The 25,629-nt window shown below is 43.2% G+C and overlaps 3 protein-coding genes across 4 annotated transcripts; 1 reads left to right on the forward strand and 2 right to left on the reverse strand.

Annotated features, from left to right (window-relative positions):
* Positions 1-129: 129 nt before the first annotated feature.
* Positions 130-2,385, reverse strand: LOC110381461 (enoyl-CoA hydratase domain-containing protein 2, mitochondrial). Its single transcript, XM_021341804.3, has 3 exons — positions 1,771-2,385; positions 654-989; positions 130-567 (listed from the first exon to the last, which is right to left on the reverse strand). Exons 1-3 carry the CDS (start codon positions 2,060-2,062, stop codon positions 302-304), a joined length of 894 nt encoding a protein of 297 aa, XP_021197479.1. The 5' UTR covers positions 2,063-2,385; the 3' UTR covers positions 130-301.
* A 106-nt stretch (positions 2,386-2,491) lies between these two features.
* Positions 2,492-3,829, forward strand: LOC110381464 (EKC/KEOPS complex subunit Tprkb). 2 transcript variants are annotated; one of them, XM_021341807.3, is made up of 2 exons: positions 2,492-2,703; positions 3,266-3,829. In XM_021341807.3, the coding sequence occupies exon 2, from the start codon at positions 3,273-3,275 to the stop codon at positions 3,804-3,806; it is 534 nt and encodes a 177-aa protein (XP_021197482.3). In that variant the 5' UTR covers positions 2,492-2,703; positions 3,266-3,272; the 3' UTR covers positions 3,807-3,829. The 2 variants fall into 2 exon arrangements, with proteins under 2 accessions (XP_021197482.3, XP_021197481.3); XM_021341806.3 differs by having other exon boundaries at positions 2,495-2,698.
* A 201-nt stretch (positions 3,830-4,030) lies between these two features.
* On the reverse strand, positions 4,031-24,872 carry LOC110381466 (regulatory-associated protein of mTOR). Its single transcript, XM_049843620.2, has 24 exons — positions 24,398-24,872; positions 22,428-22,530; positions 20,457-20,578; positions 19,563-19,682; positions 18,763-18,909; positions 18,247-18,482; positions 17,770-17,952; positions 17,207-17,421; positions 16,466-16,707; positions 16,234-16,308; positions 16,074-16,154; positions 15,360-15,769; positions 14,943-15,061; positions 14,523-14,635; positions 13,983-14,112; positions 13,557-13,661; positions 13,138-13,335; positions 12,326-12,455; positions 11,102-11,248; positions 9,131-9,234; positions 8,595-8,675; positions 7,742-8,210; positions 7,104-7,232; positions 4,031-6,832 (listed from the first exon to the last, which is right to left on the reverse strand). Exons 1-24 carry the CDS (start codon positions 24,578-24,580, stop codon positions 6,766-6,768), a joined length of 3,909 nt encoding a protein of 1,302 aa, XP_049699577.2. The 5' UTR covers positions 24,581-24,872; the 3' UTR covers positions 4,031-6,765.
* Positions 24,873-25,629: the final 757 nt, after the last annotated feature.

Raw genomic sequence — 25,629 nt, forward strand, 5'->3', positions numbered from 1 at the left:
TTCATAAATAAATAATAATAATAAATAGAAGAGATAATAATCAACCATAATTAAATAACATAAAAACTAGCCCTCTATTTCCCAATCTTTCAATATTGGGTATAGTATAGTGTAATAAAATATAAGATATTAATTTTCAACAATTTAATAAGTAATGTAAATTATAAAAAGATATATCAATGCTTTGCATATTAAAATAGTCTTACAAAAATATGCTCTGTTGTAAAAATCATCATTTATAAAATGAAATAACACTTATTTATAAATCAGATATGCTTTCACCTATTCTAATTAATGAGCTTTAGTGGCCTTCATAGATGGGTTTTCTCTTCTCCATAAAAGAAATCATGCCCTCCTGTCTGTCTTTAGTAGGAATGTTTATCTCATAACACTTCTGCTCCACTTCATAGCCGTCCTTGATGCTGAGCTGTATGCCCTCATTGATAGCTTGCTTGGCACAACGCAAGGCAATAGGTGCATTGAGTGCAATCTCCCGTGCTAGGGACAGAGCCTTTTCTAGAGCTGCATTCTTTGAGTTGTTTTGAGGAACTGCATGGTTAACCAATCCTGTAAACAAGTACAGTACATTGTGAAAATCTAGTAGTAAAAGTAAGGGAGGATCTTGTGTCAGTGATGTAACAAATAATACTCACCTAACTCTTTAGCTTCATTTCCACTCACAATTCTTGAAGTATATATTAGTTCTTTAGCAATATTGATATTGACGGCTCTTGGCAGTCTTTGGGTGCCTCCAGCACCTGGGATGAGACCACGTCCTGTCTCTACAAGTCCCAACTTTGCTGTTTCGGACACTACTCTTATGTCACATGCTAGGGCCAGCTCTAGACCTCCGCCAACTGCCACACCCTCTATAGCTGCTATTGTTGGCATTGGCAAATCTTCTATCTCTATAAATGTACCTCTAAGGCCTTTGACAAAGTTTGCAACTTCATCATCTGCCATCTTAAAGCGCTCTTTCAAGTTTGCTCCTGAAAATTAATAATTGTGTGACTTTCAGGCAGTTTTGGAATTTTATATTGTAAAGTCCTCTATACAACATGGTAATTTTTGTCTTCCTTCTAATCATCATCATCCTCATCCTCCGAGCCTTTTCCCAACTATGTTGGGGTCGGCTTCCAGTCTAACCGGATTCAGCTGAGTACCAGTGCTTTACAAGAAGCGACTGCCTATCTGACCTCCTCAACCCAGTTACCCGGGCAACCCGATACCCCTTGGTTAGACTGGTGTCAGACTTACTGGCTTCTGACTACCCGTAACGACTGCCAAGGATGTTCAATGACAGCCGGGACCTACAGTTTAACGTGCCATCCGAAACACAGTCATTGGTGTCTAAGATATACTTAGAAAGTACATACAAACTTAGAAAAGTTGCATTGGTACTTGCCTGACGTGGAATCGAACCCGCGCCCTCATACCCGAGAGGTTGGTTCTTTGCCCACTAGGCCACCACGACTCCTTCCTTCTAAGCATTACATAAAGTTTACATGGTTTACAATACTACTGAATTATTATTCAACTCGCCTATCTAAAATTAACATATCCATTGTATGTAAATACACACTTGAAATTTGATGGATAAACAATATTATCTTGACAGGTTTAAGCCATCATAAAGTATTTTAAATTATTGAATTTTACATAAATTCTGAATGACTTAATACTGTAATTGAAGAGAAATAAAGATTTATAGTTTTATAGTTATAGTTTGTACTTCTGGCAATAAATTGAAAGAAGCAGTTTGTGTCTTACCTGCACAGAATATGCCAGGCACCATGCTGTGCAGTATAACAACTGACACTTTGGTGTCCTCTCTGATTAACTGGTTGACTTCCCTCATAGCTTCAATCATGTCAAAGCCCAGGGCGTTGCGGTCTTTGGGGCTGTTGAGTCCGTACAGCGCGATGCCTCTGTCGGTACCTAACAACTTTTCGTATACCACAGGACTCACATTCTCATTACATTGCTGTGTCTGAGTTGCTAAAAAACGCACCGACCCATTCCTAATAATTGAACTGAATTTATACAGCCTTGGAATCAACATTTTATATTGGCGATACTCGACCAAACCTTTAGACTGTTATCTTCTTACTACCTAGACCTACGCAATTATATCACATTATACGGAGTGTATGTAACTTGTGTTTGACACTTGAATAATCTTATCATCGCTAGATAAACATTACCTACTGATTACAAAGAAGCCAGCCACAAACATGAAAAATAAATATTCCAAACCTACGTTCCAATACAAGCATACTTCTCATACCTGTCAATAACAAAACCAAGAACTAAAAAGGTGGCTGTTTGTTGTGTTGGCTTGAATTCGCGAATCCCTACCCCTTTAAAAATAATGTAAAGTATTATTTTGAACCCTTTTTTACGTTCTTCGCAATCACTCGGCAGCCCATTTTCCATGACCACAGTGTATGTAGCAAGCTTCCAGTTAACGTCAAGCTAGCGTCAGTGTCAAAAAAGTAGTCAGTCAGCTGTCTACCTACCTGCATGCCGCTGAGTCTCAGTAGTCTGCCTGCTAACCTGCTTCGCTTTTATCATAATTTGTCTAGTTAGAAATAAATAATTATGGAGCTGCAACTGAACTTTAAATAGCTTATTGAATACTACTTAACTGTAAAGCACTTTTATATTGCTGCGTTACGTGGTTACGTGCAATAACTTAGTAAGGTACAATAAGCAATCCTAACTTCCAGTTTTGTTTTGTGTTGGATTTAAGTTAAATTTTATTATTTTTGTATTGTGGACACCAGTATCGAATTGGTTGTAAACTGTAATGATAGTGTGTATGTTTTTAAATAAATAAATTAATAAACTAATTTTAGTAAAAATATTTAAAAAGATATATTAATTAAGATTTATAAAGATATAAGATCAACTCCTGTCGCCTGTTGGTATGTCATATTCAAAGAGTAACTTATAAATACGGTGATATTTTAATGTGGTTGAAGATGAATAAAGTATTTCTTCAATGTGGCTATTACAAATTTAGTGTCTAATCTAATACAATGCTATACAAGTGTCATCCTAACTATAAACGAACTGTATACTTATACTTACACATTTATAAGTATAGAAAATAAATGATATCACAAAACTAACATAATGTAAATAAACTTCCTCTGACGTTAGAATAACAGCATCCTTATTGGTCTACTGCATTTTCACTTTCATGTGTGGAAAAAAGCTTTATAAGAACATTATTCAAAGTGATATTTGTCTCTAATTCCAGATAAAAAATGGAGCCCAAGCCGTATGTTGTTGAATTAGATCCAGAAACAAATACTTTACTGAAGATGTATCTATTCCAAAATATTCAAAATTTAGAGGTTATTAGAAGTAATATAATTCAGGGTGTTTGGAACTGTGCTGCCATAAAGCCTAATTTGATCATAGAGCCGTTCCAGGTAGCTGTAGCAGCTAATAGGGCTGTTTTATCTGAAAAGCAAGGAGCCTTAGTGACTAAAACAGTATTTTCTGAAATATTGTACAATTTGTCACTGACAAGGAACATTACTCAGAGTCTGACTAGGTTTGGGATAGAGAAGGATCCAAACCTGTTAATTTGTTTTTTAGTCACTGATCAATCAGATGCTAGTAAAGACATTTTACCACAAATTGAAGGTGAAATGTTGCCTATGAGTGACTTGAAAGGATTTACATGCTCGAAGAATCTGAAGAGTATTTACAAGTTGAAAGACATACCAACACATCAAGATTTAACAGATGTTATTGTCAGCAGAATGGTCACTAAAAATTTTGTGACTCATTGATTAAATAAAGTTTTACCACTGAATACAGGTTTGATTTATAACTGTTTTATAATACCCTGTGTATTGGGGAATTTGTTTCCATACCTAATCTACCTAAGATATTCACACATTTGAAGTTTGATTAGTTTGAATATCCCAAGCTGAAATTAATTTCCTCAGCATAAAGTTACTGCTTATCATGCTTATACAATACAATTCGGGTTTCATAAAATTAAACAATCAAATTTTAACCATGTTTTATTTTAACAACAACAATTATTACTATGTAAAATGTACATTTAAATTACATACGTAATACATAAAAGCAAAAATCGATCACTTTGTAGACAAAATGCAAGTTCTCAATATATTTAACAACCGATTGGCAACTTGTCTATTTGTTCATCATATTGACATAGCTGAGCTTCAATGCCGGATTAACAAATAATTTTTACAGGGCCCTGCACCCAAGCCCAGTGGGGCTCCAGTTAACCATACATACTTTTTTTTTTGCTGTCTTGATAGTCTAGCAAAAAGTTGACTAATTTGGAGGAGGCCGAGCAAGTGTAACGCTACAGGCCCGCACTGGTTTCATCCGGCATTGCTGAGGTTTGATCACAACTGATGACAACTGCTTACAACTATAGTTTTCTATGGCCACACATTTCATAAGTGAATTCTGTAATGCATCCAATATAATCCAATTACAGGTATTTGTTCAATGAAAGTCAACATAATCAACACATTACAAACTATTAATCATTACAGTTAAATGCTCGTTATATCACTTAAGACTATAGCTACCGGTATCCCTCACGTCATTGCGGTACACATATGAAATGTGACAAAAATAAAATCCTCTGAATGACACATGGGCATAATTTGTTACATTAAATCTAAACTACAACGAACACAAAATCGTTAACTTATTACGTAGTGAACAAAACCTTACATAATTAAAAATGGCAGCTAGTAATTATTGAGTCTTAGGAACTTTCTGTAAATCACAAGACAAAAATCATTTGGAACAAAATATAATATTCACAATGTCGGCGTAAAGTAGAAACAAGCTTACTAATATATGTACAAATACGAAGTAGGCGCAGGACTCGCTGTGTATATGTAACAACTAAGTTATAATTTGTATGACAACGTTGTATGTAGCACCTCGTGAACACCTGGGTGACTACTCTAGCGCCGGCTGCGCGCAATAACGCTCAGCCGCCCCGGGACACTGGGGAACTGAACCACGTGACGTAATCACCAGCGCCCTACATTATAACGATACCTTGTCGATTTAAAGAGTAAACATCTCATTGTCAATTTCATTTTATAATGTTAATTATCCGGAGCCGAAAATGTCTTCTCATTGATTACAGATGCATCAACAAAACAAGTTGCGCTAAACCACTGTTGCAGTTACGCGTTAGACACAGAGCTGCCGTCGAGTATTTTTGAAACTCACAAAGCAAAAATCGTTTGATTGAAGTTGACCTATAAATCTAACATTCGTGAGGTCACACTAGCGCCAGTTTAAAGATTAAAAACACCCAACCGCAGCAAAGCAGTCAATCCATACAAAACTGTACGCGAGCGCTCCGCGGTGCTCGTTTTAGATAAGCACATATTTCGACGATAGCCCAACAAAACTTTTATCTAAAGGAAAGCCCAAAATTAGTCGTACCACCATTTCGATACATGTTTTACCGTATAGTGAGTGGTTTGAAGTGCTCCCGCTGACAGGTTTAGCTTGAGCTACATGTCGTCATCAGACTGGATGATCGTGGTGCGACGTCCACACGGCACAACAAGTGATCGCCGGCGAGTGCGACCACGACTGACACACGCGACTTCCGCTCAGCTGGCATAACGTCCTACCTTATTTACACCATAATTACAAACCTACTTAAAGCGTTACATTTTGTGAATAATTTAATTAATAATACAATAGTAGAATATGTTGTAAATGTATTGTTGTATTATTTGGCTAAATCATCTGCAACGCGTTGCGTGCGTTCATTACATGTTTTTTGCAGACGTCTCCCTAATATGTACACAAAGTTTCCGATACTTAGTCAGGTCTGTGGGAAAATATGCTAATTAAAACGATACAATTTATACATAATATGATTTGAAACATATATTTGTCGCGAACTAGCGAAAGATACAGAATGTTTCTCATGAATTTACCCGACTCCCACAGAAGGCACGACGAACTTATGTTGCTGTTTATGTAATTTGCAAAATGATTAAGCCACGGAGTAAATATAGCGGGGCTGAACAGATGCTACTGGGACTACTGTATTTTATTATTTTTGTTCGAAAAAAAAAATGGATTCAGTACATATTCCTGATCCCATTACTAACAAAGCAACATCCAATTATGGAGAAAAAGCGTACGCAGGACGTAGGAAGCAAGTATTCTGTCCCACAATAGGATACGCTATTCCCGCCGAGCACAGAACGTGTTGTTCCCTGGCCACTCAGTCCGCGAGGAGCCCACAGACACCGAGCGCGGCCGACCTTCATAACAATAAATTAACATTACAATATCGGTATAACGTAGCACCAAACATTCTTTCTCGTGGGCGTTCGAATTCACACCCGCGCGATTTCATACAACACCTAACCTTACCTGATGATTCACTCAAAATAACCATTATCTAAACTATTACTGTCCGTTTTGTAACCGTTCGCATACAGCGGTAGTGTGCACTCGAACGCCGTTAGATCTATATTTCGTCGGGTACACGCGCATACGTCCACAAGCCGACACAAATGACGATTGTACAATCAGAGTGTCATTCATATCGAGTCGTAGCACAACCCTAAGTTACCTATACACTAAATAAGTATCCAGTGACGTGGTGAACAAATAAAGTCAAAGGTATGGGGTGTAGTCGCGGCGACACTGTGGAGGACTAGAGAAGCGTGGCTAGCGGGGTCACTGGAAGGGCAGCGCCAGGCTGTACAGCGAGGGTCACCGCCGCGCCTCCGACACGTACACCGACACCGTCGAGTCCTTCGACCCCACGCCCATCGCGCATCTGCACACACACACACATTGTTATTTTCATATATATATATTATTTATTGTATTCCATAATGTACATAAGGTGGAAGATTTAAAAAATATTGTTACAGATATGGACCGTGATAGGCACAGCAAGATAGAAGAGAGGAAGGCATTTAATGTAAGATAGTAAGCAGTATTAGCATTTGGTTTATACATAAGAATGTAGATAGCATATTACATATAATGTTTATTTGGACATGTAGTATATAACTGTGTAGGTAGATATCTGGTGGTGTGGTTACCTGAGCGGGTGGAAGGTGAGGCAGGAGACGGGGCCGATGCGCGCGCCCATGAACCCCTCGTGGAACTTGATGGTGTTCAGCAGGTTGCCCTGCAGGTCGAAGATGCTGATGCTCTGGTTCACTGAACCGCTGTACGCGATAATGTTTTCATTAATTGAATGTAAACATTTCTGAATATATTGTTTTATATCGGGTGTTTCGTACTTAATCACAGTAAATTGAGTATGTTAATATACTGGTTAATATAATGTTTTTTTTCTTATAATGTAAATAGAAAAAAAATACTCGAGAATTCATTAATGAGACAGTCATTACAAATAGCAGAAATTTTCCTTTGAAAATTGACAGCTATCAATTGGTCGAAACATTCGATATTCCTAACCTTATATCTGTTTTACACATGGTGTTGTAAATTATGAAAACGAAAAATTACTTCTGTGGTCAAACCACTGAATGAATTAGGTATTTTTTTTACAATTCGCCATAGAATATTATAAAGTATATGTGATAAGAAACACCCGATATAAATATAATTTGTGACGTGTAAATAGTCACATCGAATGTTATATATGAAATCGTGTCCAATAGGTTTATAATGTAATCGGAATAAGGATGAGATAAACACGGTGGTCGCTCACCAGGCGACGAGGTTGCAGAGCGGGTGCACGTCGATGGCGGCGAGCGGCGCGGGCGCGCGGGCCGCGTGCGCCGTGCGCCACGTGCGCGTGTCCGTGAGGCGCAGCTCGCCGTCCGCCGCGCCCGTCAGCAGCGCGTGCGCGTCGGGCCGCCAGTGCGCCGCCAGCACGGGCGCGGCGTGCGGCGCCAGGCGGTGCGTGGGCCGCGGCGCGCGCTCGTCCCAGGCGCGCACGGCGCCGTCGCCGAAGCCCGCCAGCAGCAGCGGCTCGGGCGCCGCGCCGCGCCACAGCGCCGTGGCGGCCGCCTCGCTCTCCGTGTCGATGTCGGCCAGCAGCAGCTCGGCGGCCGCGTCCCACAGGCGCACGCGCGAGCAGCGCCCCGCCAGCGCCAGCGAGCGCCGCGCGCCGCTCCAGCGCAGCAGCGTGGGCGGCGGCGGGCCCGCGTACGCGCCGCCGCTACCGCCCCCGCCGACTGCACACACACACACGCTTGTACTCGAGGCCCTATCCATACATTTTTTACTATATACCTCATATGTACAAATCGTAAAACTTTTATGACCACTTCCACTAGTTACTCATAAAGTCTATGATAACCTGCCAAAACTATACCTTTTGGTTTCACAGGTCAAATGGCAATATCTGTCAAAAATTATAAGCAAGCCTTATCTGGCAGATAGCATAAACTATCAAATAATTAACAGAAACTTTATTAGCAGTCAATGAAACCGAGCCTTAATGTTTAAAACCAATTGAGTAAAAATAAATGGTTATCGATGGCAAATATTTGTATAATATGATATGAGCCGACGATGTATGAGTCCCCCGCATGCGGCGACACGCTGTGAACACTCACGTGCGGCGTCGTGCTTGCCGGCGGCGCCCGCGTGCCGCTCCTCCGCCGACGCGAACTGCTCCGACACCAGCTGCGCCAGACCTGTCCCCGCCACACAGTCACTATCTCACACCGAACAACACGCTAATGCTAACATACCTATACGCAAAGCTGTCGCACATGTAATGTATGCTACCATCTCCCATGTTTATGAATTTTGAATAATGTTCATTCTGTATATAAGAATGTTTGTTCATCGGGGAGCACTGAGTGCAATCTCCATTCCTACAATACTCTGTGTACTCCCAAAGTGTTAAAGTATCACTTGCAACAGTTGTCGTCGCAGCAATAAGTCAGTTCTTTGTGCATACGCTACAGAGTCACTGGTAATAACCACGAGTATTAGCTCGTCCAGTAACGATCGCCTACAAATGTATAATTATTTCTTGTAACGTGTAGACATGCACATGAAATTAACAGAATTAGCCGAACAATGAAATGTTAGTGACATGGGTGTCGTTATTTCATGTTATGTGTATTTAGAAGGTGATACGTACTGTAGACGGCCTGGCCGGGCGGCGGGCGGTAGTCGGCGGCGGGGCGCACGTCCAGCGCCCGCCACGCCGACACCAGCGCTGGCTCCATGCTGCTGCCCGACGGCCTGCACACAACACGGCATGTCTTATTCTCTCCATCACACATCCATATGGACCTATGCCTATGCTTGGTACTAGAGTAAAGTCTACAGGGGTTGCGGAAGTACATATGCCAAACAGTTACTGTAAATTGTTAAAACGTTCTGATACACATGAAATAAGGTCTTAGTCAGTATGAGTTTGAATTGGAAAATAAAACAAAATCTCAATTCACAATATATATACGTATATCTATTTTTCTGCTTATCGGCATGGCATTTCTGGGCTTACTTGCTTTCTGGGCCCATAACCAATTGGAAAATGAAACAGAGTCGCAGGGTGCTGATAATAACGTATATTAAAATATTGCACAAGCACAATGTCACAGACAGTTGACATCAACGACAGTAGTTCGAACAAGCCAATACATGTGGCAGATTAGTATTGTATGTGGCCAGTAAGGGCCACAAGGAGTATCCTTCAACAGTTTGATACCTTTCATAATATTTGTTGGGGTTGGGGTCTTAAATCCCAACAATCACCAACACAAAGAACAGCGGCCGTGGCCGAAATCGGCTTTGGACATATTATTATTAAGAGTTGGTAAGTGCAGAGAGTTTAGTGATACATAAGTCGGTACATAGTTACTGTTGAACTCACACTAAATATTACATGATTAAAGTATTTATAGTAAGTTAAAACGATGGTGCCCAGTGGCGCGAGTGGTTGCCAGTTCAGCTTCGCCGGCGTGCCCCAGTCCCACATGCTGCAGGCCACATTACCTGTAGACGGCGAGGTTGCCGGTGTGCGAGGCGACGGCGAGCAGCGCGTGGTGGTGCGCGTTGAGGTAGGCGAGCGCCGTGATGCGCCCCCACGCGCGCCGCCACGACCCCACGCACAGCTTGCCGTGCCCCAGTCCCACATGCTGCAGGCCACATTACCTGTAGACGGCGAGGTTGCCGGTGTGCGAGGCGACGGCGAGCAGCGCGTGGTGGTGCGCGTTGAGGTAGGCGAGCGCCGTGATGCGCCCCCACGCGCGCCGCCACGACCCCACGCACAGCTTGCCGTGCCCCAGTCCCACATGCTGCAGGCCACATTACCTGTAGACGGCGAGGTTGCCGGTGTGCGAGGCGACGGCGAGCAGCGCGTGGTGGTGCGCGTTGAGGTAGGCGAGCGCCGTGATGCGCCCCCACGCGCGCCGCCACGACCCCACGCACAGCTTGCCGTGCCCCAGTCCCACATGCTGCAGGCCACATTACCTGTAGACGGCGAGGTTGCCGGTGTGCGAGGCGACGGCGAGCAGCGCGTGGTGGTGCGCGTTGAGGTAGGCGAGCGCCGTGATGCGCCCACGCGCGCCGCCACGACCCCACGCACAGCTTGCCGTGCCCCAGTCCCACATGCTGCAGGCCACATTACCTGTAGACGGCGAGGTTGCCGGTGTGCGAGGCGACGGCGAGCAGCGCGTGGTGGTGCGCGTTGAGGTAGGCGAGCGCCGTGATGCGCCCCCACGCGCGCCGCCACGACCCCACGCACAGCTTGCCGTGCCCCAGTCCCACATGCTGCAGGCCACATTACCTGTAGACGGCGAGGTTGCCGGTGTGCGAGGCGACGGCGAGCAGCGCGTGGTGGTGCGCGTTGAGGTAGGCGAGCGCCGTGATGCGCCCCCACGCGCGCCGCCACGACCCCACGCACAGCTTGCCGTGCCCCAGTCCCACATGCTGCAGGCCACATTACCTGTAGACGGCGAGGTTGCCGGTGTGCGAGGCGACGGCGAGCAGCGCGTGGTGGTGCGCGTTGAGGTAGGCGAGCGCCGTGATGCGCCCCCACGCGCGCCGCCACGACCCCACGCACAGCTTGCCGTGCCCCAGTCCCACATGCTGCAGGCCACATTACCTGTAGACGGCGAGGTTGCCGGTGTGCGAGGCGACGGCGAGCAGCGCGTGGTGGTGCGCGTTGAGGTAGGCGAGCGCCGTGATGCGCCCCCACGCGCGCCGCCACGACCCCACGCACAGCTTCGCCGCCGTACCCCAGTCCCAGATGCTGCAAACATTAGAGTTCAAATTCACGTGTACTTCAGGTGACGCAAGGTGTCGAAGACAATTTTAAAAGTAGATATATCGACGCGTATCGACTGCGCGCGGCAAACCATAGAACATTGGCTCGCGCGGCGACAGCGCAATATAGGGACGACTACGCCGCGCACGGCGGCTCGAAGGCTGTCAAACGCAAAACCAATGCGCAGGTTTGCCGCGGTCGAACATGGCCCGCGCGGCAGCCGCGCGCAATCGTTACGCGGCTTTAATCTTTAAATCTACGCAACCGAATGTCATGGCGTTTTTATCAGGTTGAATATTTCAAGAGGAAGGTTTATATACTGTATAATAATAATAATATCCATTAAATAATAATGTTATGCCGTGCGAAGCCGGGGCGGTATGTAATAATTTTCCCGTCGGCCCCGAAAGGATAATACAGGCTAGATTCACATGGCTCAATAAAATATCAAACTCTCTATTCATCATATTAACAATAATAATGAATTTAAAAAAAATACATTATAATTTTTTCCCCGAAATAACAACAACTTCCCTTAAATTGGGTAAATTAAAAAAAGTTACAGCACCATTTTCGGCGGTTTGACGGCCGGCGGATTTTATTTGACCCTTGTGACCGATGTGTTTCGTGCTTACCCCGTTGCCCGCGCTCCCCTGTATGGCCATGTGTTGTGTGTTTTTATTTATTTTAAAGGGTACTTTTTTTAAGTTTAGTCCGGATTTGTTAACGCTAATTTAATTAGGTATCGCTACTTAACAATACTTTCATGGGACGAACAGTAATTTTAATACATTTTGTATAAAGGCTGAAGAAGGAACATGACGAGCTCCAGTCAGCAAAAGTCTAGACACTCTTAGGGAAAATTATGGTTTTCTACAAAAAAATAACAGTTTAAAAAACTAATAAAGCTAGTCATATATTGTCATCAGAACTTGTAGTGTATGCAAAATTTCATCCTAATCGAAGAACGGGAAGTGGGTAAAATGAAGATTCCAAGATTTTCTTACATAGTTAGTTACAAGTGGAGCTTATATAAGCGTGTTAACAAAAAAGGTGTGTTACCCGAAGTTGTCCTTGGAGGCGACGGCGGCGTGCTGCTCGTAGGGGTGGAACAGCACGACGGCGGGCGGCAGCGGGCAGCGCGAGTGGAAGGCCTGCGTCTCCAGCCGCGTCACGCGCGCGTTGCGCAGCGCTGCGGGCGACACCCGTCACTACCGCGCTCCACGACTCGCTCTCATCACCATGGAGGACAACACTAGGGGAGATGCCATTACGGAAAATCTCCTAAGAAAGTAGCGCGCCAAAATGCAGCTGTGAGACGAGGAACTGTTATTGTTTTTGCCATTACAAGACTTCTTTATACCCAATCTTTTTTTGTAATACTAAAAATTGTTGACAGATGTCCCAAACCCGGTCGTCTAGTTAGTTAATTCATAACTGATCGTTTTGGTCGTACCCACAGTGCATATTTGATTTAGAAGAAGGCGCCTGACCTATCTGCTTTATGGCATCTCCGCTCATCTTTCTTAACTCCATGGTCATAACAAACTCGAGCGGTGTGCGCGGATTTGTGGCAAGAAATGAGTCGACAGTGGACGTGGAGTTTGAGGAACACAAGTATAGTTATCGGCACGAATCTTGAGCTCTGACCTACATCTGCGCAGAAGTAATTCATTGGGTCCCTTTTGTGGTACGAAATGAGGAGCGGGGGCGGGCTAAAGCGGTGATCGGCCCGCAGTGCATCGCGTCATAGCCGTCACTCGGGACTGGTTCTTTGCTGATAAATGACTTCTGCGCAGATGTAGGTCAGAGCTCAAGATTCGTGCGGATAGCTATAAGAGAGAGAAGAGTGTAGAGTATGTGAGTGTAGTGACCTTTGGCGTCGCGGCGCAGACTGCGGTTGCGCGCGCGGCGCCACACGCGCTCGTGGTGCGCGCGCGACTCGCAGTCGGCGCGCGCCGCGTCGCCCGCACCCGCCGCGCCCGCCGCGCCCGCCTCGTCCGCGCGCGCGAACGCGCTCGACGCCCACTCCACGAACTGCGTCGTCACTATTGCCTTCTTCGCCGGCTGACCTGCGATACGACAACATCATTATGATGCCAACACAATAATAAAAACCATAGAAAATTTACATTAGTCAAGGTCGGAAGCAAAGACTGATGCCGCTTAACGTAAACGCTTACATTTACTAAATGTTATGTATCTATAATGTTCTATTTCATAAAATAAGCCGACCCTAACGTTAGGAAAGGGCTCGAGAGATGATGAAGAGTACACATGAAACAGTCCTCACTAGAATTAGACGAGGTGGAGTCCCGGTCCCGCAGGTCGCGCTCGCGGTTGCCCACCGAGTCCTCGGAGATGGTGTGCGGCAGACCCGCCTTGCCGCGGCGACTGCCTGTAGATACATGCAACATTATTTGTTAATTAACACTAAAAAAAACTAAAGCCAGTACTTTGGGGAGTAAAGTTGCCGTGATATTTTCATTTATTCATTTCAGTACAGTTACAATTAGGAAAAGGCTCGGAGGATGATGAGTACATATTCAAATGTTAAATATATAAAACAAATTGCTGTCGTGATATTACATATATTATTATTTTATGTATTACTTTATAAGTATTGTTATGTATGATATATGTGTATTTGTATTTTAATGGGACCTCTAGTTGCCTGAAATAAAGGAATAAATAAATAAATAAATGATTATTGTGGTACCGGAGGGCAGTGTCCGCGTGTGTTCGTGGTGCGCGAGCGGCGAGCTGCGCGTGTTGGGCGAGGGCGGCAGCGACGTCGGCTCCTTGCTGCCGCTGCGGGACAGCTCCAGCTCGCGGCCCACGCTGTCCACCTGACACACACACCACATTACTTTACTATGCACACCTCAATGTGTATAAACACGATACTATCTGGAAATAGTCGAATTTTATAACAAAACATTTTTTTTTCTTAGCCCGTACTGTCCCACTGTTGGAGGCAAAATGCCTCCCCATTTTGCCTCCAACAGTGGGTCCACATCTCTCGATCTTTTGAGACCTCCAATCAGGGTTCTAGGCGTCCAGGTCGTCTCGCCATCTCTTTCGGGGCCTACCCCGCCTGCGATGACCATCCTGGGGTAGCCACTGGGTGACGATGTTGGCCCATCCCAACTAAACATTACATACATAAATATCACGTTATGACTTTTTAATTTAAACCTGAGCAAAACTAACTATTAGTAAAAAATATAAGCACAATTACAGTAATATAAGGCGATACCTGGTTGGCGATGTAGTTGATGATGTCGTTGGCCATCTGCGAGATCTGCGGGTGCGGCTCGCGCGCCATCGCCGTCAGGATGTTCCACAGCTTCATGTACACAGACCCGAAACCTGACGGAACATCGCACAACTATACATTTTGTACAAACATGGTGGTGTGACCGGTTGTCAGACTTTCCGGTTGAAATACTGTCAAAGGTCAACTATTTTGAAAGGATTTTTGATACAAATTTACATTAAAAATAAGTAGTGTTTACAATAGTACCGTCATATCACAAAATCCTTTAAACGTCTCTTGAACACTTGGCAAAAAAATTGCAGATTATATTATGATGTTGAAATAAGGTCCGTTTTGCAGCCACATATTTTTTGGACAAGTTTTGAAGGGATGTTTAAGTAGCAGTAAGGCAGTGGTTACCGATGGAGGGCAGCGAGAGCGCGGCGGCGTTGCGCACGAGCGCGTGCTGCGCGGCCGGCGCCCGCGCCTCCGACAGCGCGTCCCAGCCCTGGTCCACGCGCCCGCCGCGACCCGTCTCACTGCAACAACAGTTACATCGCTATATAAACACAGAACTAATAAAGCGCCAGGACGTGTTTCGTATTTCTATACTGTTATGTTATCATCATATTAACATACACAGCATTGGTCATTTGTTAGTGAAGAATATAATCTCGATCTCTATATATATAAAAATGAATTGCTGTTTGTTAGTCTCACTAAAACTCCGGAATGGCTGGACCGATTTGGCTTATTTTGGTTTTAAAATGTTTGTAGAGGTCCAGGGAAGGTTCGAAGTTCGCGGGATCATCTAGTAAACTTATATTCTGTGATTACCGGTCGCTCTTGCGCAGTCGCTCTTGGATGTAGACGGCGATGAAGTGCTGCTCGAAGGTGAGCACCATCCACTGCGCGGCGTTGAGCAGCTCCTGGCGCACGAGCGGGGAGGCGTCGAGCGGCAGGCGCGCCGCCAGCGCCACGCCCACCTGCTGGTCCAGCGCGTTGGCGTGCTCCGTGCGCGCGCCGCCGCCCGCCACGAACGTGCCCAGCGCGAAGGCGGCGGCGGCGCGCAGCTCGGGCGCCGGCGCGCCCAGCAGCGGCGCCAGCTTCTCGTGCGCCAGGTCCCGCACGCCCGCCCAGCGCGCCGCGTCGAACCCGCGCCACAGCCGGCCCAGGCAGATGCACGCCCACTGCGCCAGCCGCGCGCCGCCCTCCAGCTGCTCCAGGCAGATCGAGATCATCGAGCCCTGCACGCGATACACATTGTTGCACATCTAACTCCACACACAGTTTATTATCAATAAATAAATTCAATAAACAATAAATCGATTATAAATTTCATATAATCATTTTGTAAATTTTTTTACAAAAAAAGCATGATTTGCCTAAACTAGGTAAAAACCTATGTCTAAAACGTAAAAGTGCTTATTATTTTATTTATAGCGCATAACAATAAATTACTATAGTAACTAAAAACTTGATCACCGTGACAAATAACTGTGTTATAATACAATTTATAATCAATAACAACAGGCTCAGTGTGCCGCATACCTGCAACGCGGCTTCCTGTCCTGCAGGGTAGTTGTCCACGATACCAGCTAGTACATACGCCGCTAACGTTCTGTGTTCACTCTGCAAAAATCATTACCAATCAACACAATGAAACATTATAAAACCGTTTAACATTGTAATCTTGAATGAACACACTTACATCGACTGTTGGATCTTGTAACACCGCTAAGAAATATTTGTGTCCCTTCGCATTGACCAGGTCCACTTGACAGCTCTACAACAAAAATATTGCACTTTGTTACATATATGTTGCAAGGGTGAAGGAAGAACTTTAGCCTGATAAATTCATATAACATGACAATTGAATTTGAGAGTGTCAGGTAGGAATTGATCAGACTATGATGCAGGATAAAATGTTTGGTGATAGTTACGGGATCGACGGCGATGATCTTGGCCCAGATGTAGACCATGGAGGCGCGCAGGTCGGGCGCGGAGGCCTGCAGCAGCTTGAGCATGTAGGGGAAGATGCCCACGGCCAGCACCGCCCGCGCTGCCCACGCGCCCAGCGCCAGGAAGCGGCACAGCAGCCGCAGCGCCCGCACGCGGTGCAGCGTGCTCAGCAGCACCTGCAGCACCATCGGCAGCTGCGCCGGCATGGGCCGCCATCCGCACCCTGACCACACACACATACTTACATATTAATATACCTACATACAAGTCGAGCGTATTTTACGAGAATTTCAAAATAAATAATTGCGGTAAATATTTTTGAATATGAATGATATGAGTTTATAAGGAAAATAGTAAAACTATATTTAGTAACTATGAAATCATCAACAAGTTTAAAATAGCTTTTATCTATGGTTAATTTGTATTTTAATAAAGGATTTTTGACTTTTGACTTGACTATCGATCGGAGGAGTATTTAATGGTCAAGTTACAATGAACTAAGACCATATACAGAAAGAAAGCTAGTAGCCGGCGCCAGTCTATCAGCGCTTATCGACGCTGATCTATTCTGGTAGTAGTTACATAAAGCAAGCAGATTGAAGCAATGTGAAGCACATGTAACTGGTACAGAATGGACCAGCGTCGGCGCCGGCTACCAGCTTTCTTTCTGTGTACGGCGTAAGATGTAGCCGTCACTGGTACGTGTAGCTGAGCTGACTCACACTTGCCGAGGTCGAGCCAGACTTGGAAGGCGGTGAGCTGGTCGCGGAAGAAGGGCGAGTGCGTGTAGTCGGCGGGCGGGGCGTGCGGCGCGGGCCGCAGCAGGCGCGGCAGCTGCGCCAGCGCCAGGTCCAGCGTGTGCTCCCACGCCGCCCACAGCGGGTGCGCCGCCAGCGACGGCAGCGCCGGCAGCGACACCGGCGTGCAGTTGTACGACCTGCGCGCAAATACTTACTCATAACAACACAATACTCACTAATTCGTTACATTTTAATAGCCAGACTTTTTTTCTTCACCCATACAATATTTAATTATGATTTTATTTATTTTTAATCATGTTTGTAATGCTGTTGCTGTGCCAATAAATAAATAAATAACTCCGTACCATATACTCATTCCCTCAGTTTACGTGGAGTTACAGCGCCATCTTATACTAGCGAGGCTGAGTAAGAAACTCTATTTCCAGTTTATTCCATAGAGTTAACTAAACAAAGAAATCGCTGACATATAAAGACAACAAAATGAGCACTAACACAGTACCGCTTTTTATAGCCACTGCTGGTACCTCATGATCCTGTCAGCGAGCAGGAAGTTCCTGCAGAGCGAGGCGGTGAGAAGGTCCGCGCGGAACAACTGCTGGAACAGCTCGGGCGGCAGCGAGCTCCACGCGATGGTGTCCGTGATGGCCGTGAAGATCCAGTTCAGCTCGCCCAGCATCGTGCGTCTGTCCGTCACCTGTCCTGGGATCCTGGGAAACATAGCCATATTATTGACCAATATTTTTTTTTCTATTATTTCACAAATATATACATACATGTTAGTTCTTTATGAGTTTTCAGCATTGTTTGTAAAGTTTAGTAGAAAAAAACAACATTATTCCTAGCATGACGGTGGAGAAAAGGGTTTATCTCTTCTCTTCCGCGCTAGCTAATTATTAGGAGAAGGAATTAATTATTTTTGAGTAACAAATAAAGTTTGTTAGTGTTATAAATCTCTCTTTCTGCATGGACGATATATGTATGTAATTGCACAATGCACATACTTGTCAATAAGATCGTGCACGTCGCTGGGCGCGACGCGTGTCCGCTCGCGCAGCACGAACCACTTCATGGCCATCTTGACGGGCGTGGTGAGGCAGGCCGTGAACAGGTCGGCCGGCAGCTCGGGGTTCATGGGCAGGCTCTGCCCCGCCGCGCACGCCGCCAGCTGGATGCAGTTCTTGTACGACACCGCCGGCCCTACGGCCGCGCCTTCCTCCGACTTTGAGTTCATTTGGGCCTGGAAAAGGAATTCGGATTAGACCAATATATAATATAAATCTTTTCTATAGGTAGTATGCTTTGGAGTCCTCGGATGATCATGAATTTGTGGGTCAGCGTACACTGTACAGGAGAAAACTGGTCAGACTGGAATAAAATACATAATTACATAAAGTTCAGAACCTGTAAATTCTGACGCCGTCTTCAGAATCTTGTCGTTTATTTAGGGTACAGCTTCGCAATGGCCATACGTTAAGTATTCAACAATAAAGCGTGATCCAAGAACAAGGTTGTCATACCTCGTACTCTCGCTCGTGCTGCTCGGCGAACTGCTTGAAGTTGTCGACGATGACGCCGGCGTTGGAGCAGTCGTACACGTAGAGCGACGGCGCGCCCATCCACGTCTGCAGGTCGTACATCGACAGCGGGATGTACTGGGTATATGCCTGGCAGCGAAACAAGCCATGTTGACAGAGAAAGTAGCAGGAATATTTTTGATTTCATTTGTAAGGTCCAGGTCCGGCAAATACCAATGAAAAAATTGGGAAGTTTGTTCTTCACTACTTCTTCTTCCCAGCCATAACACTAGGAAGTGGTGAAAGGGGGGCGTTTTGGGGGTGCAGTCATTTTGTATTTTTTGACGCGAAAAAGTGCTAGAATCTAGCCTATTTTCAATAAACGATTTCGACTTTGACTTTGAAACTTTTGTAAGTTTGTATGTACTTTCTAAGTATAATTTGGACACCAATGACTGATAAAAAGGTGAAAGAAAACATTTTGAAGAAACCTGGACTATCAAATCTGAAATCAGCAACCCGCATTGAGCAAGCGTGGTGATTACCGCTCAATCCTTTTCTATGTGATAGGAGGCCTGTGCCCAGCAGTGGGACAATAAAAAGGCTGTTTTAAGAAGGTCAAAGATTTTGTCTTGACTTGAGGCTATCGCGATGTAGCCTTGTTAATTGTGCTAAATGCAGGGTGCATTCTCCATGCAAAAAAGAAAATATATTAGTCGCAAACACCACGAGATCAGAGGAAGCCATTGTATACTTAAGTTGAAGAACTGCAGAACAGTGAGCTACAATGGTGATAGACTGACCCTGTTGAAGACCCATATCTCGCCCTGCGTGGTGGGCTTGGGCACGCCGTGTCCGTTGTAGTGGAACAGCACGCGCTCGTCCTTCGCGTTGCGCCGCAGCGAGCAGCATAGCTTCTTCACCTACAACCAAACATGGAATGCAATAAACGATATCATATGAACATTACTTATATCAGGTATGACAATTTTTTAAACGTTAAGGAATTACAAAAGTCACATTTCACCCTATGCTGATATATTACATCCCAAACTATAAATATTTTTTCAAAATGTATGACGAGCGATAAAATATCCCATGGTGAAAAGCCGGCTTTATGTTCAGGCATGATGTAAGACCTCGGGTACGCAAGCGTGTGTACTTTGAAGCGTTTTTTCTGAGATTTTGTTCTAGTTCCTGCCAATTTTGCGCTTGGCTGAGCTATGTTACATTTGCATTCCTTTTCGCGGTCTTTATTGTAAATATTTATTCCGAGTTGTTAGTATTTGTAAGTTTGGACATTCATATTACTTATTTTCTCATGCCATTCATTGCGAATTTTGATAGAAATTTCGGCTGTAGCTCACAGGATTACAAGTACAAAGTATGCGCGGGCGTTGTCGCGGCATGTATCTCAAGGGCGAGCTCGTAAAAAAGGTCAGCGGCACCGCCCTAAACTAATTATTAGCGTAATTTACGCGCACGCCTAGTGACGACACGCTCATTGGTGGACTCATGAAATATGCTCAATTAAATTCACACATATCATGAATTTGTATTTCAATCGTTTTTCGGAGCGACACAATTCAATGTAAAGATGATCTACAGTAGATTAGGTGAAGCATTTCTATGTTACTACGTTAGTCCTGGTATTAAAATATTCCTTCCTTCCATGAAGGTGGTGGTACCATAGTTACCTCATCGCTGGTGGGGTCGAGGCTCTGCTTGTACCGCGCGCGGGGCTGCCAGCGCTCGTACTGCGACTGCAGGGCGTGCCCGATGCTCTCCAGAGCCTTGCTCGGAGACAGCGACTGTGGGTCTGCCAACAACCACAACTTATACTTACCATATAACAAGCATTTGGTACATACACACATCCTCATCATCATAGAACAACATCCTCGAGTCATTGTGGTTTATTCATTCTTGATTATCGAGGACAGCTCTCTGTCATAAAAATTGCTTTTTAGCACCGAACATGATTCGAAAAATAAGTTATCATTGTTAGGTATGTGTACCTACTTACTTATTCGTTTTTGAAATGTCATTGTATCGCTTAGCTACTGTGAGGTTATCATTCCAAGTAGCCTTATTATAATCGTCTCAGAACGCGAGAGTACCAATCTTATCTACATTGATTTTACCTCACTGTTATGTTGGTTTTTATATCTTTAAATAAAATACTAAAATAATCCAACATTCAAAAAAAGAAATCCTTTAATACATATGTAAGCATAGGTACTAATTGTTTTATTTATTACTTGCAGGCAAAACCGCATTTTCCTACATTATCTAAAAATACTGTCATTTATATTACACATGCTAATAAAAGAAACATTTTCATCGTTATTGCGTTCTCATTACGCGCTATTATTGACGGGAAATCAACTGTTCGCTATATTGTCTGGAGTTTGACCTCAAATCACTCGACGCAGCTGAGTCATCACTTAGCGGGAAGTTGGCCGAATTTTTTGCAACGCACTATGTATATTCTGCATAGCGCGAGAACATCGCTTTTATTTTGAAAGCTCTACGAACGCAAATTAAACTGTTTGTGATATGTTTATATTTTATGAAAATAATGCGTTCTTAATAATTATAATTATCGTAGATTTGGTTCATCTTCTTACTACATCCTAGGGGCTGAGGAATGAAGAAACAGCAATTGAAACACTGGCGAAATCTATTGAAATAAAATATCCTTAGTATCCATAGGTAGTAACGACACTCGAAGCCTACTTTACGTGTGCGACACGGAATGTAAATAAATTAAGCCATAAAAACATTTATAAAATTCGCAAGGGCCGGGGTGGACGAACCTACAGCACGCTTTACACCACCGGATCACGCGATAACTACGTGCACACATTTTAATTAACTACCTGAACTTGTTTCCTACAGAAATGGGGTCGTTTAACCTTGAAAAGTGTTGTCATTTGGGTGGTTTATGTGGGAATGCATTGCATCATATTGTTTAATATGCGCGGCGCGACTTAGGACCGAAATAGGCATGCATGAGCACTAGGCAAGTCCGTGATTCACGACGCCGAACAGACCGCTAACAGCGGCGACCGTGAATCATGCGCGCACTGCAGGTGATCCTAATCAACATCATTACTGCACTACTGTACATGACTTGCCAAACATACAAAGCAGTGGAAATTGTCAACTTCTTGCATATCCTGTAATGAGAAAGTATGGAAAGCATATGGTTAAGAAAATAAGTCTGATGACTGCTATTTTGTAACTTTAAGTACATACATTACTTGCAGCAGTTCCATCCACGTCTCGAGTGAACTACCTACTACCTACCTACTTCTCGCACCTGGATAACGTAAAAGTAGCCTATATTCTTTTTTAGGCTGTAGCGTGACTATCTCTATATTTGTAATACAAAAAATTTTGATGGATTTAGCAGTTTTGGGGTGAGAGTGCAACACATAGACACACATTTTCAATATAAAGTAAGGATAGCATAAACATTTGGCAGTGTGGAGTGGTACAAGCAAGCCATAGATATCAAAACTGCTTCATCATGCCAGCTTTTTTTGATATCCTAGATAGTGTAAAGTATGAGTGACTGTGTTATTTAGGAAAAAAAAAACATGACTCATTTATTTTCCAAAAATGTTGATTTAATAATATTTAAGAAAACATAACAAACATACCGATCCAGCATTCTAGTCGAGCGCAGGGCTGAGTCTTCACTACATCAGGGGGGTCCACGCCAACGTTGAGGCAGAGCACCAGAGCCACGCAGTGGGTCTTGTACTGTACACATACAACCAATATGCAATCAGTATATAATCTTTTACATAAGAAATTAAGGTGTTTTTAATTTAAAGTTGGTAATGCTTATTCCTTTTTAAAGAGAACTGTTTCCAATTTAAAAATGTATAGGGAATAAATACTATGAAAGAATGTTGTAGCTCAAGTTCTTTGTTTAATTTACACCTTTACCATACACAATATCACAGCTTGCTATGTTAGTCAGTACCCAGCTCAATAGGCAAATAGACATGGTCTATTCTCATGTCCCCATCTTCTTATGCTTATATTTAGTACTAAAGTTTGTGAATACATATAATTTAAAACTCTGGAATAAAACTTAATATAGAATAATAAAGATATATTAGAATAAAACTTTTTAGTCTAACACTGCAGCAGAGACCCAGCTAGATGAAATTTCTTAAGAAATAATATGTAATGTACCTTTGTATTTTAATGTTCTATTTTACTTTTTTCGCTGTAACTATGAACATAAACTGTTATCTAAGGTACATACTTAAGTCTTATAAGAGGAGAATAAGTTTTAATTAAATTATTAAGAATGTGAAATTATAGTTAATTGAAACAAGGTATAAATAAAAGTAAAAATCATCATAGTATTGACTCAATATTGAAATTGGAATTAAGTTAGAAGTTCATTCATAGAATTTAATTCATTACAGCTTTTTGGAACATTGCTAAAAATAAATCTAAATCTTAACAATTATTGCTCATGAATATAGTGTGCTATTGCGGCACCTGTAAATTATTATCTATAGATTTTAAAATAATTATAAAGTTGAGGTTGTTTAAAACTTTAGGTATGTGAAACAAATCTATTATCAGTGTGAGTTTATCTAAAACAGTGGTTCTTAACCGGTGGTCCGCGGACCACTGGTGGTCCCTGGAGGCATTCCAAGTGGTCCGCGAAGCTTAGCTTCGCGACGTTGCTATACGTTATGTAACTTAATTTTTATCGACTTATAATTGCGAGCGGGGGTTTTCGCATGAGCGTATATCGGGTGTGTCGTACCTAGTCCCCCCATTCATGAAAATGTATGTTTGGGCTACATTTTACGTAATTTTGGTTTTGAGTTTTAAAAAATAATTAAAATTTCGCGCTCGCTTCGCTCGCGTATTCAGAAACTGTATGCCCTTATTTTTGCATTTGTCAATAGACCAAAAATATATGGTTTGGTCAGATAAAAATTTCGCGCTCGCTTCGCTCGCGTATTTGGAAACTACATAGGCAGTTTTTCTTTATTTGCATTTGCTTACCTACACAACTGCCGACATGCGTTTAGCTTTGAGTACAACTGACCCAAACATTCCGTTTTTTTTTTTGATAGATAATAAAGAAATTAGTGCTAATTTAGGTAAACCGATGAGGTGGTCCCCGGCAAGACAAACTTTAGTTAAAGTGGTCCCTCATGTCAAAAAGGTTAAGAACCACTGATCTAAAACAATTAATTGATGGCCCTAGGCCAAGAATTTTCAAGGAGGATTATTTTAGTCAATAGTGTAATAATAGTGTGTTGATAAACAATACATTAACATTGTATGTTTTGCTGTCATATTTTATTTTTATTTATATTTTCAAGATATTGATAACAGCTCACTCACTGTAATAATGACGAGTAACTCATTGTAAGATGTTCTCGATCAGAGTAATGTTTATGAGTACAAAACACAATCTAAGGCAGTATAGCATGTTCTGTAAAAACAAACTTGTTTTTTCGTAATCGACTTGTGCAGTGCTAACGACGCATTCATTCAATCAACCATGTGCGTTTGTTTTCATCGCATTTACGTTACACTCAGCTACGCAGTAGCGTACACACATGTTATCAATTGAAAGTCACTTTCTTACCTTCTCTTTGACCCTCCACGTATGCTCTACGCGCTCGGCGCCCTTTATAGGCTCAAGGTGCCGAGGTTTATCAAAACTCAGAGGTAAATCCCAGTCGTCTACGTCCGAAGAAGTATCACTGTCACCCTGACCACTGTTTTTCTCCTCATCTTTGACCGCGAGATAAGGAGGCATTTCTGTCATTTTCACACAGCACTTTGTCACAAATTTGTCAATTTTTACCGCTTAACGGACACAAACGATAAAGGAAAACATTTTCAAAACCTCACAGAATCATGTGCGCGTCCATTTTTCCACCACATGGGAATAAACAATAAATTAAATTTCGTTTCACGCTAGTATACTACCTGCTGCATTGGCGCGCAGTAATTGGATTTAAGTATGTTGACATATATAAAGATTATTCACGAGTGACGAATACGATTTAAGACATTTTTTTTTGCTCTTTTATTTGCACCTGATTCGAGATTAAAGTAATATTTCTTATCACTGAATTTACGCGAAAAGGAATGTCGTTTGACCGCGTTCAGTCAAGGTAATTATTATCTGTAATAATTATGTGGCGTTCAGTACGAACTTTATTCTTATTTTCAATGTTGTTTTTTAAATTAGTTTTGCCTCTTCTTCCATCCCTCCTTTATGTATAGTACGTACATATTTGATTAATTCGAGCGCCCTAAATTTAAGGGCCAATTATAAAGCCATGGCGCATGGTGGCCCTCACTTGTTTGCCCTGGCATACCTATAATTGAGTAAAAGTTGAATAGCTCTTCCGGTTCAGTAAAATAAAACCATAATATACTACATGAACTCAACCCAAGTTGGTTGCATTTGCTTCATGTATTAATCTGTAGGTAGGGTACCCCTGCGCAAGTAACGAACGGGAATTCCCCCTTATTGCCATCGTTCGAACTAGCCGTAAAATTTGAATACGAAATAGGATTAAATTTTTTTTGTCTATCAAACAAAAACTTTGACGCCAGTACGATAGTAAGCCAACCATATTATCGTCCCACTGCTGGACACAGGCCTCCTCTCACACGGAGAAGGATTGAGCGTGGTGATTAACCACGCTTGCACAATGCGGGTTGGTGATTTCAGACTATAAAATCCAGGTATCCTCGAGATGTTTTCCTTTTTATCAGCCATTGGTGTTTAAGGTATACTTGAAAGTAAATACAAACTTAGAAAAGTTTAATTGGTACTTGCCTGACCTGGGATCGAACCCCCAC

Source organism: Helicoverpa armigera, chromosome 2 (assembly GCF_030705265.1).
Source record: "Helicoverpa armigera isolate CAAS_96S chromosome 2, ASM3070526v1, whole genome shotgun sequence".
Classification (NCBI taxonomy): Eukaryota; Metazoa; Arthropoda; class Insecta; order Lepidoptera; family Noctuidae; genus Helicoverpa; species Helicoverpa armigera.